Source organism: Rhopalosiphum maidis, chromosome 4 (genome assembly GCF_003676215.2).
Source record: "Rhopalosiphum maidis isolate BTI-1 chromosome 4, ASM367621v3, whole genome shotgun sequence".
NCBI lineage: Eukaryota > Metazoa > Arthropoda > Insecta > Hemiptera > Aphididae > Rhopalosiphum > Rhopalosiphum maidis.
In genome coordinates this window covers 43,053,811-43,075,788 of record NC_040880.1, presented here as the reverse complement: position 1 = coordinate 43,075,788, position 21,978 = coordinate 43,053,811, and the positions used below count along the sequence as shown (strand labels likewise).

General features: G+C 27.1%; 2 protein-coding genes across 2 annotated transcripts; both read left to right on the top strand.

The window, feature by feature from the left end:
- Window positions 1–10,454: 10,454 nt before the first annotated feature.
- LOC113555946 (protein yellow-like) lies at window positions 10,455–15,169 on the top strand. The gene is made up of 5 exons (XM_026960589.1): window positions 10,455–10,632; window positions 11,827–11,947; window positions 12,460–12,826; window positions 12,934–13,258; window positions 14,481–15,169. The coding sequence occupies exons 2-5, from the start codon at window positions 11,827–11,829 to the stop codon at window positions 15,078–15,080; spliced, it is 1,413 nt and encodes a 470-aa protein (XP_026816390.1). The 5' UTR covers window positions 10,455–10,632; the 3' UTR covers window positions 15,081–15,169.
- Window positions 15,170–17,609: 2,440 nt separating this feature from the next.
- Window positions 17,610–21,661, top strand: LOC113555844 (3-ketoacyl-CoA thiolase, mitochondrial). The gene is made up of 8 exons (XM_026960408.1): window positions 17,610–17,907; window positions 18,007–18,173; window positions 18,311–18,442; window positions 18,532–18,796; window positions 18,895–19,070; window positions 19,579–19,779; window positions 19,841–19,995; window positions 21,113–21,661. The coding sequence occupies exons 1-8, from the start codon at window positions 17,892–17,894 to the stop codon at window positions 21,192–21,194; spliced, it is 1,194 nt and encodes a 397-aa protein (XP_026816209.1). The 5' UTR covers window positions 17,610–17,891; the 3' UTR covers window positions 21,195–21,661.
- The last annotated feature ends 317 nt before the right edge of the window (window positions 21,662–21,978 follow it).

The following is a 21,978-nucleotide window of genomic DNA, read 5'->3' as shown; positions in this document are numbered from 1 at the left end:
TTTTAATAATTTAAAAATTTAATATTTAAATTTAAAATTTTAAAAGTAGCTTATTGGTATCTTCTATGTGATTTTATGAAAACATATACATAAAATAGTTATTTCATAATTCACAACACTTAATGTCTATAATCCCAAGATTGTTTTTATTATTATTCAGTGGATTTATTAATGATTGTGATTTGTGAATAAATTTCGTACTGTTTGTTTAATTCACTATTTGATATTGATGTGATTTGTACAACATAATATTTGTCTCCGAAAATAAATAAATATCAAATATAAGAAACGAATAATGATCATTACTCCTAAGGTTAGATTAAATATTTATCATTACTAGTTATGAGTTATGACTTGTTATTAATTACTCAATGCTTACCAATAAGTAATATTAAGTTTAAATGTAAATTGTGAATAAGTAGGTAAAAAATGTGAAATGTTATAATCATGCAACTACAACATAATGCTCATTAAACAGTACAAACAAGTATTAATTATTAGTTATAATTTTAATCAATTACTGAAAATATTATAAATTTAAGCTTAACAGTTGAATACAATAGGAAATCTAATTTAATATTTGAAAACTGTGTATAATTTTACATAGCATGTACCGTGTTTTCATACACTTAATTGAGTAGATAATTTAAAATATAAGAATATGTGTCATATTATATTATTTATACATTCAGCTGGTATTTAAATTTTATAACAGATGTATTATTATTAGTTTATTGCCTATAGCTGTTTTCATATGATGATGATAAATTATGACAAAAAAAACTCTTAATTTTAATTCTCATATGCAATCCATAATATATTATTACCTCGCTTAACATTATTTAGTATAAAATGTAATAAATACTCATTATTCATAAATCATTACCTTTAGATATTAGTTTATACTTATTATGCTTATTAACTTTATTCATTAGAAATTGGTGTAAATATGTGTAAAATTTACATGAAAAAATAAATAAATATTTCTATCAGTTAATCTTAAATTAATATGACAAAACCAATCGTGTATACACGTAGTATAAGTTAATCAATAATTTTACATACCCATGCCACCATTTACGTAACATTTACAAATATGCATGACGTTCATTTTTCTATTTACTATTATATAAACTATTCAAAGCTATCTGATAATTTTCACTATAAGTTTTTTTTTATTATTAAAGTTTCCCTGACATTATCATCTAAACGTATTGTTGACAGAATTACATATTTTTATTATTTGGAAAATAGTCACTCAATAGATAACAATAATATAGTATTATAAATTAATAAGGATAAAAATATTACATTAATACAATGTAAAGTTTCACTATAAAATATTAAAATATTACCTGGGCTGGGTAACGGAAAATCATCAAAACCATCCAACATTTCTAATTTAACCTTTGATAATATGATTTATTGAAACTTCGAATTTATTCATCTGGAACGGGGTTTTCATATTTTTTTAACATTATTTTCTGTAAATTAATTAAATTAACTTTTAATGATCCAACTGTTTTATACTAAGACTTTTTCTAGGAATATTTATTATGCAATAAAATGTATATAAATTATATAAGCAATTAAAATATTTTTGAATTTCAATGGTAAGTAGACTACAAATTTCATAAAGGTAGGAAAAAAACATTGATAAGCTAATTTAATTTTTACCATTAAATATAGATATCAGTAGATATATTAAGTAATTAGTACCTATCTTTAATTTCGGGTTTCAAAATACAATAACTTATAATTTACTTGTATACACGTTAACACGTTACACAGTTTACTCAATACATATACGAATGCTTTAACACATTATGTTTTGCTTATTTGTTTATATATCAGTCACTTTAACCATCCATTCAATTATTATTTTTTTTAAGAATTTTAATACAATAAGTAGGTACAGGAGTATAGCTGAAAATGTGATTTATTATTCAACTAAACTAGTTTTAATAGTCTCTAACATGAACAGAAAATAATAAGTTTAGATAGTTAAATCTAGTGTTGAACTTTGCAAATCGAACCATTTGAACCTCTAGAATGGAACCTATTACAACCTGTAAGTTCAATATTTTATAGTTCGCGTGTATTGTATATGTAAATTGTATTTATGTATTATGTATTTATGTTATTAGAAAGAATTGCGTCCAAAAATTCTTTATAACAAATATAAATAGGATAAAAATAATAAACACTTTTACTTATAACTAATAAATATAAAAGTTTCGTGAGTGTTATGTTCTTAATTATTCTTAAAAATATATATATTGGTCCCACTAAATATTTTTTCGTGTGGAAATAAGGCATGAATTCTCAATTTGTATAGGTAATATAATGGTGTTGAATATGAAAATTATTTAACGTATTATAATTAAAAAAAAAATGGTTATTTAAAATAATAATTATATTTGAAGTCATGGTGGATAAGGCTTTAATTTTATTACAATAAAATTACAAAATTCATATTTACTTCATATTTTTATTTTTATCACATTATAATAATAAAAATTAACAAATATATATATATATACATGCAATATTATAATATATACACTAATTATACTGTAATCTACAATAAGCATACCAAATACCTACTCTATACATAGACTATAGTTTATGAGCAAACTCTAGTAATAGGTATATCAAATTAATATTTATTTTATGAAACCATCACGAATAGGTAGGCACATATAATACAAAATTATATTTAAATTCATAAATAAATAAGGTTGAGATAAATTTAATTTTGATAAAATAAGTTTTAAATGCTTATCAGTTTTTAAATATAATTTGAAATGTTAAATAACCACAGTCCTCATACTCTTATTAAGGATTTTCATGATTCGTTTGTTGTCGAGCTTCGCTTTATCTGCGCCCTACCGTTTTGTAAGTGGTACAATACAAGTACAAGTTGTATTATACCATCTCTTGTCAATATTGAAACTTCGCTCTTGTTCGGTTAGTATTTTTTTTGACAGCTGCATTGTTTTGATGAAATCGTCAGTTGGCCGTTAACGTTGTTTGAAATATGTTTGATAAATCTATGTACAAAATATTATTTTGTAAATAAAATTATTGTATAGATAATATATTTTATGAATACAATATTATCAATTGATTTATTGACTCAATAGGTATTTTGTAGTAATAGAAGATATTTATATTTATTATAAATCAATATATTTGTCCCGATTAGATGTGACAAAATACATTTTAAAACATATTGTTGTCTGTTGAATTAATTGTTATATATATTTAAGTAGTGAAGAATGTATGTAATATGAAATGAGTCGCTTATACCTTCTATAAAGTTAAACTGTTCAGTTTATTGAAGTTATGTGTGCATACTTTCAATTATATATTTATTTAAGATCTTATAACTTATCGTATTAAACTTTAATCGAAAGTAGATTAATAACGTTCAATGATGAAAATCTTTAAAATATATATATATATATAATGATATATTTAAGTACACAAAGCCTAAATAAATAATACCGGTAATAAAGTGGTTATAATTTGTATAATATATTTATACTATGTTTTTAACACTATACTTAGGTATCCTATTTTTACCGATCGTGATGTTAAAAAAATGTAATTCTCTTTCTCGTCAATTAATAGATAGCCTAGTCACAGATAATTATATATTAAATAAAAAAATCTTATGGTAGGCATTATAGGTACATCATAAGCAGTATAACTATTTAGAATATCTAGACATTTATTTTATTCATCCTAAAATAATTATGGATAGTACCATTGATAATCAATGATAATACTTAATGAGGAGAGAAATTAGATTTAGATACAATATATTTTCTTAACGAACAAGTAAAAGCGACATTATTACAGTAGATACTAAAATGTTTGATCAGTCAAGGTAAAAAATAATGATGAGCGTTAAAAGGCACAATAATGAGATGAACTTAATACTGTAATAGTATGTGACAATGTTTAAGTGGTTAATATAACGGTATAGGCCAAAAAAACCTTTGGGGTCGGGTATATCTTAAACTATAGATCTATCTCACTGCTACGTGTGTCATGTAACCACTATAACACTGAATACCATATTATGAATAAGAATAACACCCACATTTTATGATTAAACAAGTATTAAACTCATCAGTAGACTCCACGATAATTTGGTTGCATTCCTATGTTACTTGCGTCCAAAAAACAGGTTTATGTATTTCTGATAGTAAGCTTGACCGGTAACTTGCGTCCCATTACGGGGAAGCAATTCGGTTATATTATAATTATTATTTATTAACAATAGGTATTATCGCGTTACCAAAATCGATAGCCCATAAACTGTACTGTATAATAATTAATAAACATTACTATTTGTACCCATATCACCATGTGTGTATATCAATACTCACTATATAGGTGGCGTAAAATTCAAACTATGGTTTAACCAATGACTTCGGAACAAACACAGAAATTGGTAAATTTTTGAGGAGCTTTTTTGGACTACCTTTTTTACCTCCTTAAATGGTGAGGATGTGTTTGTGTTTGATTTTATGTCCATTGCTCCAACTGGTTATGAATAATTTACAGACTATATTATTAGATAACTATATTTCTGAAAGTTTTAAATTCCCTTCGCGTGTTTGGTATGAATATTCAAATAGTTTACAAAGAACAACAATTTCGTGTAGAGCTTTTCACTCAAATTTTAATTTATATTTTTACTTTAGTCATCCACATATTTTCAAATTCATTGTCGTCTTAAAATCATTCCAGATTAATACATAATGTATTAATTAACAGTATTAATGCAACAAAAAAAAAACATTTAAAATAAGAATACTTGAAAAAAAATCAAATGTTTAAAAAATACGTAATTACACCATTAAATTTTATAATAAAAATTGTATTTAAATTTTGATAAATATAAAGCTCTTTAAATTCATAGATACTTGAACTATAATTATTATCATGAATATCAGACAAAAGTTATTATCATTACATAATATTTACATATGTTTGTAGTGTTTTGAATTATATTATAAAACTATGTTTAAATCGAATTATAATTATTTTTATTATTCTCATAACAAAATGTACAACATGAACATTTTTTTATTACACAACTCAGTTATAAAAAAGCTATACGGAAACGCAAATAGGATGTGACCCTTTTTGAATCTTTTTTTTGTGGGACACAACTTACCTACTGATAATAATTTCGGATGCAAGTATAGTAGGCATCGGATAATTTTTGTAACAAAAAAAATACCCAATAATTGTTAATAACATTTTGATACTTTTTATGAATAATCAATAAATAATTTATATTGACCATTTTTCTTGAATACAATATGTGCTGAGAATTTAATAAAACAGCAAGTCATTCAACAATCATTAGAAAGGCCAAGTGATATTTTACGAAAATAGATTATAAGAGAATATTAGAAAGGAATAACTTTATCAAGATGGAATAATTCTAAAAGACTTATTAGATATTTGGAAAAGTACAAAACTACACTTCAAGTATTCGAAACAATCTTTATAATAAATACGTATTTGATCATATAACTAAAAAAATAATTCAATAATATTCATGACAGCTAAAATATATTGCTGAAGTAATAAAATTGAAATTATAATAAAAGTTAACTGTTTAATAAGGTTAGCCACTTTCTATTCTTGTAAAAAAATGTTGAATACATCTTTCTGATCTCTTCATAGGGCATTATATTTGTATAAACGAGGCGTACAAAAAGGAGCAGGTCAGTGCACGCACTTAGGTAAGGTGGTGCATTATTTGATTATCTACTATAGTAATGTCTCGAAGATGGGCGATTGTAAACTCTCCCAAGTTGATAATAATTTCGTTTATACGTTATAAATTGTATATTTGTATCATTATAATTGATTGTTTTTAAAAATATAAACATACAAAGTTTAAAAAAGTCAAATTTATAAATTATAGTAAATATAAAAATAATATTAATATAAATCAATTTCTTTAGCTGAGACCTGTAGTCGAGAAAATTATGTATTTGTGTAGTTTGTTTTCTTAATTTTTTAAGGAAAGATAATAATAATATACCAATATTTTAACTCTTTCTGTTACTTAAGTAATTTTGTAATATATCAGTGGAGTTTATTTTATTTCTAAAACATTGATTTTTTACAAAACAAATTCATGAGTATACACCTTTTCCACGTAAGTAGATGACTATAATACAAACCTTATAATAAAGTTAAAAAAAAAATTAAAATAATATTTTTCTAAACGCATATTATGTAAATTAAGTACAATTTTCAAAAAGTTTGTACTTACAGAGATAGTTTTTAAAAATCAAGAAAAATGTACTTTGAAAGTTTAGACATAATTTTAATTTGTATGGAAAAAATATACATATGTACACAATTAATACGTTTATCATAATATTAATTGCATGTATTACTATTTACACCTACCTATTAAAAAATTAATTTAAAAAAATTAATCTCAACATGCATAGTGTAGTCAGTGTAGGTATTAATTATTGTGTCCAGAGGGCAGACACTCTTATTTCGTAAGGTGGTACATTTTTTGTTGTTGCATTGTCCTGGCGTTTTTGTGTTAAGTACATACAATTGTACAATTTTTTAAAAATACGTATCATAGACTAATATTATTTATTTTCATAAATGTTTAATATTATAATATATATATATATAGTACAGAAGTAGCATTACACATTTCTCTTTAATATAAATAACATATTTTTTATGGTAGAAGAGTTAAAATTTAAAATGTGGTCATTCTACAGATTTGTACACCAATATAGTCACCGTAATATATACTGTACCTAGTTATTCGTAAATCATAACGATTACGACCAAATAAATACTTATTGCAGTGCATAATAAGCGGAACGAAAAATTCGATCAGGTTAGGTAGTATAGCTAATACTTATATTAGGTTTTATAATATTTTATCAAAGATAACTTTAAATTAATATTATATAAAAAATGTATAACCAATTTAAAAACATACTCGTTTTATTTAAACTAATAATAATAGTTTGTCATTCTAGTAAAATTTTAATAAAAACCAACAAATACGAAGTTATTAAATATTATTTTTAAATCACCATGTCATGATATTATTACGTCTTAAATATAAAATAATGGTAAGAATATAATTGGTACCTATATACCACTATATTTACTACAATGTTTCTATCTTTGTACATATTACATAATAGTATATTATACACATAGATACGTAAGTGTCTATCTAACATTCATCCATTTGAAAGGTAGAATCAAACTGCCTGCTGTGGCGTTTTAAAATAAATTAAATATTATGTACTCGTGTGATTGCTGCAGAAATATTTTAAAATCGTGTCCATGTCTTCATAAGATTACAATATTAAAAAATGTTTTCACACTATTGCGATTTATTCATTAAATATACATAATAATATATGAAATAAATAATATAATGTAGAAATATAAAAATTTACATTAAAATATTGAAAACAATCTACGCAGGTTTCTCTCTAATAATAAAAACAACAAAGTAAAATGAATAATTTTTAACGTAAAATTTCTATATTATTTATTAGACTTTAGATATAAAATATTTTCTTAAAAAATTAATATAATTACAATTGTACGTAATGCCTATCTTGATTCTAGTATATATATAATCAGACATAAGTGTTGTAATAGATACTTTTGACAATTATTATTTGAGTAAGTAAAGACTAATACATTATTAATAGTTTAACATTATTTAAAACTACTTACTTAAATTATATTAGATAGGTACTGAATAAGTTGGCATATTTTATTACATAATATATTTGATAGTTTTGTATATACACAAATCATGTTTATAACTTATACGGTCATCTGTTAGTTAAACTTATAAAGTAATCTTATAATATGCGAAAACTAAATAAAAATAGGGATAAATTATGTTACTACCTTGCTATTCGGTAGGATTTGAGTGTACCTCGTCATTGGGTACCTATTTAGATTGGTCACTATAATGGGTGTGATGTAAAATAATAAATTTAGACTCTAATTTTAAAGAAAGATCATTGCATTAACGAAAAATTATTCTTGATGGAGACGTTTTGTCAGTCTATGTCTATTATCGTATAAATAGATTGTTATATTAGTTTATTTTACTATTAGTACTAATACTACAGCATAAAATAATAGGCGATAACATAAAACTAATCTTAATATTTAATATTGTATTTTCGACATTTTTTAATTTTTATATAAAAAAGTTATGAAGAACCTAATTTAAATTTTCAAAGTTTTTGATTACGTGAAAATTTATTTATCAACATTTATAGAAAAAAAATCAAATGTCGTTTAAAAAACTACAAAATATAGAAAATGCTAATATAAATATTTGGTAAAAGTTTCAAATGTCTACTAGTCTTAGTTTTTAGGCACACAAAAAAAAAATACAATGTTAATACAGTGTTTTGGTAAATAGCATTTTATGGTAGAGGTAGCATAGTAGAGGTATTCTACAAAAATGTCCAGAAAAAACTGTCCGAAACCAAAAATTTCTGTGGTAAACATATTCGAAATCCAAAAAATATAAGCATTAAATAAAATAACATGTGAACACTCTGTAACATTAGCTATCCTTGTCAAAAACTTTATATTGTCTATTACGAGTCTTTGATATCTGTAATATACAGATTCTTCTGTACATATCTATTTAATTTTAATATCTGTAGATACCTATTTATACCTATATATATATATAACGTATTAACCTGTATCGTATATATTTTATCGTAATAACCCTGTTACGTTTATTACGATAATATTATCGAGACAATTTTATAACGTAACATAAAATATCTGTTCCAATTCTGAATTTTCATTGGAAACATTTAAGCGTGCGTGCGTGTTATTTTATTAAGTAGAAGATTGAAAATGGCAGACATTATTAAATGAAACAAAAAAAAATAATGAGTTGTGTTTAAATTGGTATACATCATAACCATACAACATGTGTTTAAAACCAAAATTCATTGACATTGTGTCAAACGCACTTTTAATAATAGGTATGCAAGAAAAAGAAAAATAATATATTTGATCACAACAATAATAAAAGAAGTATTGACAATTTCTTAAAATGTTTATCATTAACGTTCATAAACTTTAATTAGGTACTATATATGTTTTTGTAAATAATCTGATTTTTAAATAATATATATGATTTGGATTTTTATCCTATTTTAAATTCTAAACAAAGAGTTTTCCCTAGTTTATTTTGGACATTTTTATCTAGATTCCACTGTAGCATATATTATATAAATATGAGTATACCGAAACAATATTTTTTTAAAGGTCGTGCAATAGACTCTACCATCAGTACCTTCTTTATCTTTTGCTTCACCGTACACTATACAGTTATTATTTTAATTCCATTTTTTCTTTGCATCGAATAAATAATGCTTTTTAACCTTCGCTGGCTAATCTGAAGAACCCGACGCCCTTGTGTTTCGTTCTTCCACTTGATCTCTTTCTGCCGCATCATTGTTGCCGCGAAGTAAGTTACTGGTGACAACCCGCAGTTCTTTATCCTCTGCATATACCTTCTACAGTATTTTTCACGTCAACTTTGTCCATCACCGATATCTTTTCTCGCCATTTCACCTCCCAACCACTGGATTCCATCAACGTGTGCGTTGTCCACCGCAACAGTAGCATTGCTGTACCCTTGTCTTCCCGATCTTTAAAGACGTTTTCCGAAGTTTTGTCGTTAAAATTTGAGTCAAATGAAATTAAATCCTCGCATATCCTCCCGATTTCCCATGCTTATATACTATGAAATCCTTTAAATTTTTATGAGCTTATAGGCAATATTGTACTAAAAAAATGAACGAAAAGTTTATTCCAAATAAATTTTGACAAATTATACACTAACCAGTAACAATACACAATTAATATTCTGCAATGTATTGCTTTTTTTACGAATGCTCGACAACTATTAGATACATCTTAGTTTTTTTTAAATCGCTTAAAAGTTAAAATTTTAGAATGAACAGTGACGAACGATATAAAAATCGAGAATTTACAGAATAAATTATGAATATTATTGTTATACGTAGTCACTGTTGGTTTATTTATAGTTGGACCAAATATGCAGGGCACCTAATATAATTGCAAAACAACCGTTTATTTGGAATTAATTAATTTAATTTTTTTTTTTCATAGTAATTTAGTCTGCTGAACACGTAGTTTTTCATTCAACTATCGTGACTTCATAAAGATCTGCTCGTGTTGTATATCCTAGTCGGGAATATCTAACTCGATTGCGTGGAACACTGCGGTGGCGACGACGATGACGTCTGCCACAACACGGTGACCATTGTTGTGCATGATTGAGTGAAACCATTATTATTATTACTGCACGTTCGGTGTTTGGACCGTTCAGTCTTTAGTCGCTGTTTCGACTCCAACGCCGCATTAACTTCGTTAACGTTTCTCGTGCGAATCAGAATCAAACGATAACCTATAGACACTCCGACGTGTTCTCCGCGAGTCACAGTATACACCAATTAGGTACCTACCTAAACCACTGCACTTATACATTACGGTTGTCGTTAAAAGTGAATTTGTCACAAACTTACAGTAAGTACCAAATACCAGTACACACATATCTATTATATGTATTATAGTTAATTAACTCGCACAAAATGTTTAATCATCATTTGATGTCCGAATAACAGGATTTAAAAAATAATTTGAAATTATGTATTTACATATTGCAGTATAACATTACATTATATACAGCAAAATATTTTTTTCGTAATTCAAACATTGAATATAATTTTTTATAACTTTTTAAATTTTAAATTTTATACACTATAATAAATATTGTATTAATTGTATACTCATTTCTTGTAATTTATAAAAAATATTCAAAAGACATTTTTTATTAATTCTAATACTTGTCTTTAACATTCATGAAATAAAAATGTGCAATACCTTTCAATTACTCGCATGTAATCGCAATACAATATAAATCATATTATTATAAATCTTAAATAATATTTGTTTTTTACAACATTGAAGTTACTTACACAATATTTTATTAATTTATTATTAGTTTGTAATTTTATCTAGTAGTACCTAATTATAAGAAAATATATTAGAATAGTTACCCTAATAATGCGTAGATATGTTTTTCAGGTACGTTAACAATCAAATTATTTTATACTTGCATTTTAGTTATTTTCATAAAAACATATACCAATATTTATTTAACCATTAAAATTGCATTTACTGGTAAATAATTTTCCTTACTAAGTTGAAATGTGTATATAATACTTAATACATATATTGATAAATTTATATATATACGGTATACCCGTAGATCTGTAAAGTACTATTTGTACACATTTAACAAACGTTTAAAATAACACACCGATTCGCTCCAGTAAGTATTACCGCAATAGAATTTGATATTACGGCAATAATTATTGACAGTAACTTGACTATAGATACCTATATATATCATAGTATACTAGATAAAATAACCGTAACCTACATTAAATATAGTTAATTTATTTTGATGATTAAAAAAATGCTTATTTTTACATAATATTATATTAGTGTAATTATAATAGATATTAGTTTATATTTCTAGGTACAACTTGTTGTTCTATGCCTATATTTGGTAGCTTTACTTTAACAATTGACATTTTGTAAATAATCAAATATATTTGTTCGAATTTTCTTTTCAAATTATAAATTTTCTTGAGAAAATAACAAAAATTTAAGGCAATTAATTAAATCATATCGTATTACTAATATTTGTTTTAGATGGGTCAATACGACCAACCTCACTCATACGTTTGGCCTGCAGACTACAACTGGATGAAACCACAGCAACATGCTGAAGTTTCAACAGTAAGCCAAGTAAACTTTCCAGTGTCATCAACAGGTAATGATTCAAAATTCGTTAAATTAATGGCTTCCGAGCTCACTAACCTGAAGGCCCTGGACGTAGATAAAAATTATTTTTTTTTTTAATAAAGTAAAAGGGAAAAGTGTTTCTCTTGATACCAAAACGGTCAGGTAATAAGCAACTATTGCTAATTTTTAATAAATCTACCGTGAAACAACTCTTACAGTTATTAACTATACAATATTATAATACTGTGAGCTAATAGGCAATACAATAGATTCGATTAAACTTCAAGAAAAATATTAAAAAAAACTTAAAAATATAATATAATGTCTATACTTTTATGAAATAAATTAGTAAATATATTTATTTTAATTAAATTTATTTATTATTCATAATTAAACATACATGTGGTAATTTTGATTTTAATCGTCATTAAATAATATAATTGCCAGCTATAATTGTCAGCTTCTATACTATAACTTATAATTATTATTATTATTACCTAAATTATTCTATTTTAACGTTTTTAAATTATAATATTTCAGAAGTACTGGTGCCATGGCTATTATCTATGTGGATGATGGGAAACAAAACTCCTACAGACTACCCTAAACGCAAAATTGTGAAAAAACCATACAGAAAAGGCCGAAATGAAAACACGGGATTTAAAGATCGTTTTACATGGGGACAAATAGATTTAGAATATCCCGATCAAGATACAAGACAGATGGCTATTAATAACGGCGCATTTATACCAGTTAACAACCTTCTGTTGGGGCTAGAAGTATGGAAAAACAAAATGTTTTTAAGCCTACCACAATGGAGACCGGGAATACCAGTAACGCTAGCGTATGTGAATTTGAACAGTCACACCAAGTCTCCAATACTGAAACCATATCCCTCGTGGAACTGGTAATTTATTTTTTTTTTTTATCTCTTTATCTAATTTAATAATTGATGCGACCACGATTCTGTCGGGTGGTTCAAAATCATAACGAACAACATAAATACATTTACAGGTACGCTAGTAATATGAACCGCTGTCATGGTTTGGTATCCGTGTTCCGAATGGAAGTGGACAAGTGTGACAGATTGTGGGTGTTGGACACAGGCGCCATAAACTTGGCAACTAAGGTCGATCAAATTTGTCCGGTCAAGCTAGATGTATTTGATTTGAAAACCGACATGCACATTAAGCGTTTTATTATCCCAACAAATCAAACGTTAAAAGATTCGCTGTTCACAAACATTGTTGTCGAGATTCTCAACAATAATTGCGAAGACGCATATGCTTATATGTCTGATGTATTTCAATACGGATTGGTCGTTTACAGCTATAAAGAGGTACCTATACATAGATGTATACATAAAGTACACCAATCGTGCTTAATAAAAAATGTATGTTTTTTATATACGCGCGGTGTTCTCATCATAATAATATATACGTATCATACATTATTATATGTATATTGTATATACCAGTGGCGTATATAGAAAATAATTCCAGGGGGGGGGGGTTAAAAAAATGTCCATTCTTAAATTCCAATTAATTACTCAAACAAAATCAATGCCTGTACCAACCATACATTTCGGGAGGGGTTTGAACCCCTACCCCCTATATACGCCATTGGTATATACCTAAACAGCTTCCGCGCAATAATCTCCAATCGGTCTTGTACGCTTGAACATTGACAACGATAACAATAAAACCGTTGAGTTAGGTAATATCTATATATACTCAGTGCTCGACTTGGCAAAATTAAAGTAGGGGGGGGGCTCTGTTTACTTTAAAAAAAAAACGCCCCCCCCCATCACTTGCTAAATGTTTTTGAGTCGTAAAGACTATTCTCTCACACCCTCTAATACCCCTCAATAAATCATATAAAAATATTTATAAATAATCAATTTAAAAAATAAAAATTACTACAATTAAATATAAGAAATGGGTAATTATTACTGTACCTATTACACATATATATATATATATATATATTATAGTTATAAATAATAACAAACTCAAAAGGATAATTAAGGTAAATAAATAAAAACTTCCATTTTAACGTTACTTCCATAAACTTCCATTTTTAATAGATATATTTAAATAGTTTCATAAATTATTATTAGTTTTATGTTGTTTTTTATTTTCCAATTTTATCCTTTTTGGATAACAATTTTTTTGCATATATCTTTTACCACTTATCCGAGATTTTATATAGCTACTTGGTATAAATCTATTAAAGGGTAGGCCAGTATGTACATCGTATTAATAATAACTATGATAATTAAAATGAAATTCAAAAATAATAATCTTTAAATCTATGATAATTGATAACAAATATTAGTGAATAATGAAAACAGTAGTGGTAACTGGCACTATATTATTTCATAGGTATTATAATTTTAACGTCATTTGCGATCCCCTCAACAATAATATAGTAGGGATACGCTAAAATTTCTGAAAACTTAGTTGGGGTATCTGCGCCCTCTCGCTCACCCACCCCCCCCCCAAAAAAAAAAAAAAATTGTGCACTGTAATACCTACTACTATTGTTATACTATCGTATAGGACGTCTCTCGACGGATCAACCATCCGTATTTTTATCCGGATCCGCTGTACTGCCATTACAGCATGGATGGCATAAAGTTCAACTGGATGGACGGCATTTTTGGCATGTGCCTATCGCCGGACGGCGGTGTCGGGCAGCGGGTGCTCTACTTCCATTCGCTATCCAGCCACAATGAGTTCTACGTGCCCACCGCGTCGCTGCGCAATGGTACGCTCGGCGAGGGCGACATCATCGAGCACTTCTTCGCGCTCAACGAATCGCGGTGCGCGCGCCACCAGTCGTGCCAGTCGTCCGGCATGGCGGTGGACGCGAAGGGCGTCATGTACTACAACCTGGTGACCTCGGGCAAAGTGGGCTGCTGGGACACCGGACGTCCGTTCGGGTCGGTCACGCAGGGCCTGTTGTCCAGCGGCCCAACGCCGCTCAGCTTCCCCAACGACCTCAAGGTAGACAAGGAGCCCGCGCAAAGGGTATGGATGCTCAGCAACGGGCTGCACAAGTATTTGTACGGCAAACCGGACCCGAAGCAGGTCAACTACCGGATAATGGTGGCGCACACGGACGATGTTGTCAAAGGTACGGTTTGCGAATCCAACTGACCACTCAATATAATATAATATAATATTCCTTAAGCAATACAAGACTTGAAAAAACGGTTAAAACAAAAATCGAGATAAAACGAATACTATACGTGATATATAATTATATTGTAGGTATGTAAAACCCGAAATTTAAATCGAAAATAAAAATAATTAAAATCGGTATTCAAAACCAGAACTAAAACGGTGTTAACAATTTTAAAAATAACCACTATAAAAAAACATAAATTTATTTGGATATATGTTATTTATTATAACATACTGTTTAGCAAACATAACTATCTAATTTTATTCATAACGATTATGAAATTTTTTTATAGCAATACACTCTTATAAACCGAAATAAAAAAAACCGGTGACCAAAATTGTTATAAAAACCGAAATGCAATTCAATTGTTGCCAAATTTAGGACAAAAGACATATCTATCTATTATATTTGCTCAATATTATTTTATATTTGATACGTAACATGCACATTATTTATACATATATATAACACACAAGTACGTTTAAACGATATTGTAACGTATCATCATTATCATTTATCTTAATAATTTACAACTTATACGAGTGCCAAATAGTTTTTCTTCGTGAAAAATTTAAATTGTACGGATTCGCAATGCAGCAATCAAATATTCACCCGGTAAGCGATCGAATGGGTTACGTGTAGTAGCCAGTAGGAGGTACCTAGTCAACATTAAAACATGTTAAATCTTATATTCATGACAGCTATTAGCTATATTTTGTCATTTCGGTAAAAAGATAGCTTTTGATGCTATTTAGTGATAGATATCCAGTAATCTAACGGTTAAAAAATATTGAAACACAATTTGCACTTAATGTAATTTATATATAAAAAATAGAAATAAATAGAAATCCTAAATCCTATTTTCAAACTTCTTGTTTCGTGTATTTTATGTTTTTAAACTTGAAGAAAGTTAACTGAAACTTGAAAGTATCATTTTTTAATAATTCAATTAATTATTTTTCAATAGATTTAGTGCGGTAGTAATATTATTTATTGTTGTATATTATTATAAAACTATTTGTCATAGAAGTTACAATAATATTAGTTAGTACCAATATCGCATATACCTAGTTAAAAATGTATTCTTTAGTTACAGTGTTACACTATAATACTATTAATACTATATACCTATATAGCAGAAGTCGACAATTAAATTCTATGGTGGCCTAGATAATTTGAAAAATATGAGAGTAGGAAAAAAACAAAAATGTTAGTTAATAATAATTGTTGTGTTATCGTGTGCATTATTGCAAACGACAAGCGCCATCGAAATCTTCAAATACCTCATGAAAATAGATAAAATATATCTATCATGTGCGTAATACCAATAATAGTATAAAAAAAAAATTTTTTTGGTCATCTAGTTATTTCCACTAGTCCTTTACATAGTATATATTTACAGTTTTATACTTTATACTATTTCTAGTTTTATATGCACATATAATATAGGTATACCTAGCCATAAATCATATGATTGTATGTAATTTTTTTCTCCAATGCACGGCTTTAGGTTTATATATTGTATATACCTATGTACCATTATTGTATATACTTGTAAAAATAAATGTTCTCTATAACCTAATTTGATAAAAATAAGTTATTGAAATATAGATAATATATTTATAAATAAACAATAAGTAATTAAATTAATACTATGATAAAGAACTATATAATTGAAATGAACAAGAATGGTGTAATGAGCTTTTGAGCGCTTTTACACTAAACAAAATATTATGAGTAAAATTAATAACAAACAACTTAAACCACTGAACAGCTCAATATTAGTTCTTATATTAATCTCTGCAATATATAATTGTTTTGGTTCACTCCTTGACGCAAAATAGTAGGTACATAATATGTACCTAAATAGTGTATTAAATTATTTTTAATTTTAATGTAAGCTTAATAGTTTATTATCTTTAACGCATTTAAAAAAAAAATATATATATATATATATTGATTTTTGTGTAATTAACCTATTATTATAACATTATTACATGTATTTTAATCTAAAGTCGGTACCAATGTATTTAAATTATTACTAGGTATATATTTTTGTACATAGATATGTATGAAAAATAAATATACATATTACTTACGAAATTGTATCATTTTATTGTGTTTGTGTGTGTATGGTGAATCTAAAAATTGGGTGATCTTAAATAGAACAAAAAAAAACAGTACAGAGAAACTACCACATCCAAAAAATTTTGAGGGTGAGATTATTAGTTTTAAAAAATGTTTAATATTATCGTTTTTCCAATAATAATATTTAAACAACGGACGTCATGGAACAGTTAGTAGTCGTGTGTTAGTAATGCCAGTTTGCCCAGTTTACTCGTGAGGAGTGAGGAGGATTGACGTTTAAATCGTTTAATACCTGAAAATTCAGAGACGTAACACATAATGACCATGCACGGCCAACAATCAACAGCTGATCGGCAATGGTCTTATCTTTATCAGTTTTTATTTTAATCATTCGAGATTTGACTTTGGAACTTGATTAGGTAATGAATAAATAATATTACATTATAATACGTATTACGAATACGTGTTATCCACTTTTCTGTTCATCTGTTGTGTACAGTGTACTTGACACCTGTGTCACAATGCCAAAACAATAATAATTATAACTGCAACTCATTGTTCTTCCTTCTTCAATCCAATTTGCAACTCGCACCAGTCGCACTCTCAGTGATAGCCTGTCGCCTAGCCACGCTTGACCATCGAACGAGTTATTTCTCAAAGACTGTCCTCAGATTTGATCAATTACATTACGCAAGATGGCTTTAGCAAAAGGTAAACCGTGCATTGTCATGTATCAAATCAATCGTTATATTATGAAATTATTATAATTGAAATTTAATAAAAAAAACAATTTATTGTCCATTGAATCAGGTGTTTTTATTGTGGCGGCTAAGAGAACTCCCTTTGGTACGTACGGCGGTAAGTTTGTGAAAACTTCATCTACTGAACTGCAAATAATAGCTGCGAAAGCTGCACTCGCAGCTGGTAATGTAGACCCAAAAATTGTCGATTCAGTTGTCATTGGAAATGTTCTAATGGTAAGTACATACACTCATACACACGATGATGTGCATATTATATGTACATTGTACATTATTTTATTGTGTATGATATTTAATCAAAGACATTATATTCCAAAAACAAATAATTTATAATGTTTGTTTTGCATGTGTAGAACACGTCCTCAGACGGTGCATTTTTACCCAGACATGTACTACTCCATTGTGGAATTCCACAAGATCGTCATGCTTTAGGCATTAACAGATTATGTGGATCTGGATTCCAGTCCATTGTTAATGGGGCACAGGTACTTACTTCAAATCAAACTTATGAAATATAATATATGACTTCCTGTTTATATTTAATTTGGATAACACATATTTTATATTGTATTAGAGTATCATGAGTGGTGAGTCTAATGTTGTATTGACTGGAGGAGTAGATAGCATGAGTCAAGCTCCACATGTTGTTCGTAATGCCCGTTTTGGTATACCTCTCGGAGCAGCTTATACATTTGAAGACAGTCTTTGGACTGGATTAACTGATACATATTGTAAATTACCGATGGCATTGACAGCAGAAAAATTAGCTGAACAATACAAAATCACAAGACAAGGAGTAGACGAATTTGCCTTACGTTCACAAACTTTATGGAAAAAAGGTAAAAAAAAAAAAGAATAAATTACTAAAAATGTTATAACTTTATATAAGTTCAAAATCTGTAAACATTGCACTAATAAATTTTTAATTATTTTTAAGCACATGATAACAATGTATTCAGTGCTGAATTAGCTCCAGTAACCATAAAAGTGAAAAAAACAGATGTAGTTGTTGATGTCGATGAACATCCAAAGCCAAAGACTACTCTTGAAACATTAGGAAAATTACCTACAGTTTTTAAAAAGGATGGAGTTGTAACTGCTGGTTCGGCATCTGTAAGAATATTTGGTGTAATCTTTATAATGTCATTCTTCTTAAGAGAACGTAATACCCGCTTGTGTTGTCTCCTCTGTCTTATTAACGTACAATATAACAAATTTTTGCTTAGCAGAATCCATTCTATGATGTAAGCTTAATATTAGAACCAATTGGCCTATTTATTATATCTATTATCAAACTTAAAGGTAAGAATCTAGGGCATCACATAGGCTTTTATTAATATTTTAATTTTAAGCCGAGTTATGAGCATTTTAGAGTTTTAATATTATAGTTAATTATAACTCAGTTAAAAAATAATATATTATTAAAAACCAATGTGATGCTAAATAATACTCTTATCTTTAAGTTTTATAATAAGTCAATTGACTAATATTATAGTTAAAATATGAATTCTGCTGAACACAAATTTGCTATATTGTACGTAAGTAAGACAGAAACAACATATGCGGGTATGCTGTTCTCTCAAAGGTTACCAGTATTCTTCATAATTTATTTAATAAATAGGGTATATGTGATGGTGCAGGAGCTGTCATATTAGCTAGTGAAGAAGCATTGAAAAAACATTCTCTGACTCCGCTGGCAAGATTAGTTGGTTATTCAGTTGTAGGTGTTGATCCAAGCATAATGGGTATTGGTCCAGCTCCGTCAATTTCAAAATTATTGAGCATCACTGGAAAAACCCTTAATGATATTGATTTAGTTGAGGTAATTTAAATTATTTCAAAAATTTTCCTGCAAATTTAAAATTGAATATTGTATTTTTAAGATTAATGAAGCATTTGGAGCTCAAACTCTTGCTTGCCAAAAAGAATTAAAACTTGACATTGAAAAACTTAATGTTAATGGTGGTGCTATTGCAATTGGGCATCCATTGGCAGCATCAGGAGCCAGAATTACTAGTCATCTTGTCCATGAACTCAGGTAACTGAGTCACTCTTTTAACACATTTATTATTGGAACTTTAAAACTAGGAAGTGTATATTTAACTTGACCTCTTTATGTAATTTATATATTGCATCACTTTTTAATGTTGGGCATTGTTAAAATTGTTACAATTAAACTTATTAATCATTGATAAAAATCATCAACTAAATAGACATTTAAACAAACATTGCACTTTGGTATTATAACCAATTAATTATTAATTTCACTGTACAATTAATTTAAGTTTAAAACGTATTGTATTTATTTTATAACAACATGAGGTTTAATTAAAATATTTTTTTTTTTAACTTAAATTGAACATTATTAAAATTAATTTGTTTTCTTTAAATTTAAAATAATTTAATTACTTATACTTAAGAATACTGTTTAATTAAATAGTTTTTTTTAATGTATTTCAATAAGTTCAAAAGGTCTTTTATCTCCAACAAGCATAACATTATCTAGTGTTTTAGTGATAGTACAGTAAACATAAACAAATATTAATGTTTTAAAAGTATATAAAAGTAGTGTATATAAGAGTATATGGTTTATACTCCACCCACATGAGAATTAAGATGGATCCCAACCTAAATGTGTAAGTTGATGCATCCCCACTTAATAAACATACTAGTAACCTTAGTGTGACTCAACATGGTTTGCTGCTGTCAGTTTACATTTAAAAAAACAATTGAATTCTCTCATAGACCAACTATAAAATCTTTATCATTTAACTTAGATTTTATGTATATTTATATTTTAAACCTATTACATTAAATTCAACATTTTAATTTGTTAAAAATTTAAATTTATTGGATAACAGTCAAAGAGAAAAAAAAACATATTTGAAAATTTTGATTAAGAAAATTATGTTGCTAACATTATAATTCTGTAAAAATCTTATAGTCTAATAACCTTTGTTGTTAAAGCCTTAATTCTTTAATAAAAAAATAAAATCATGTCTAGATATGATGAACAGAATATTATTATTTTTGATGCATTAAATGGTAATGCTAAACTATATAAATAATAATATAATTTACAGCCAACCTTGTAACTTATAATGTATAAATTAACTATGCATAAACAAATAATATATTTGTTATTTTTGTTTCAGACGTAAAAATCTAAAGTATGGAATTGGTTCTGCCTGTATTGGAGGAGGTCAGGGTATTGCTCTCTTGGTTGAGAAAGTATAACATGTGCATTATTATTTTAAATAAGACTGGTTTTGGGATTGTTTTATGCACAAAAACTTATAACTTTGGTGTAAAAAAAAAACATCTATTATACTCAACTGTTATTTATTTATTTTTATAAATCATAATATATATTTTTACTTAACAACAAATCTACCCATATATTTTATATTAATTTAAAATAAGTCTTTTGAAATTAATATATATTTTTATTTATGAATAAAAAGTTCAACCTGTTTTTTTTTTAAATTACCGTATTAGGAAAAGTTTAAAAATTTATTTTTAGCGCTATTTCATCAAGTTGTGAATGCTTCTCATCGATTTTCTTCATTGTAATATGTCAGTAATGAGTGTTTCATATTCAGTAGCGGATTTAAGGAAAGGACCAGAGAGCCCTGGCACCTCCCCATGGCCCATAAGATATATGAAAATATAACTGTGAAATAAAACTATATTTTTAATTTTAATACTTTTTTTTTGTGTGTGCACTTTTTTATAAAAATATGTAAAATGTAAAAAAAGATCCTAGATCTGCCACTGTTCATAAGTAAATGGTAATATTATCTCTCTTGATTCCAGTGATAGAACATTGAATGTACTTTACGTATTTTATTAAAAATTAAAAATTGTTGAATACAGTAAAAAAAAAAAACCCTGATCATATTTTATAGCACCTATTCTGTTGTACATTTGATAATTGATAACAATTAATTCTAGAAGAAAATTAATTATATACCTTTGAGCTAGCTGAATATGAGACACCAATAAATTATATTTAAACACA

What these genes read in the sequence shown, in the direction of transcription:
- LOC113555946 (XM_026960589.1), top strand. Translation starts at nt 11,827, where the DNA reads ATGGGTCAATACGACCAACCTCACTCATACGTTTGGCCTGCAGACTAC. An exon ending in CCATATCCCTCGTGGAACTG is followed by an intron (nt 12,827 to 12,933) that starts GTAATTTATTTT and finishes ATACATTTACAG; the next exon opens with GTACGCTAGTAATATGAACC. An exon ending in TCGTTTACAGCTATAAAGAG is followed by an intron (nt 13,259 to 14,480) that starts GTACCTATACAT and finishes ACTATCGTATAG; the next exon opens with GACGTCTCTCGACGGATCAA.
- LOC113555844 (XM_026960408.1), top strand. An exon ending in TCATTGGAAATGTTCTAATG is followed by an intron (nt 18,174 to 18,310) that starts GTAAGTACATAC and finishes TTGCATGTGTAG; the next exon opens with AACACGTCCTCAGACGGTGC. An exon ending in ATGATATTGATTTAGTTGAG is followed by an intron (nt 19,780 to 19,840) that starts GTAATTTAAATT and finishes TGTATTTTTAAG; the next exon opens with ATTAATGAAGCATTTGGAGC.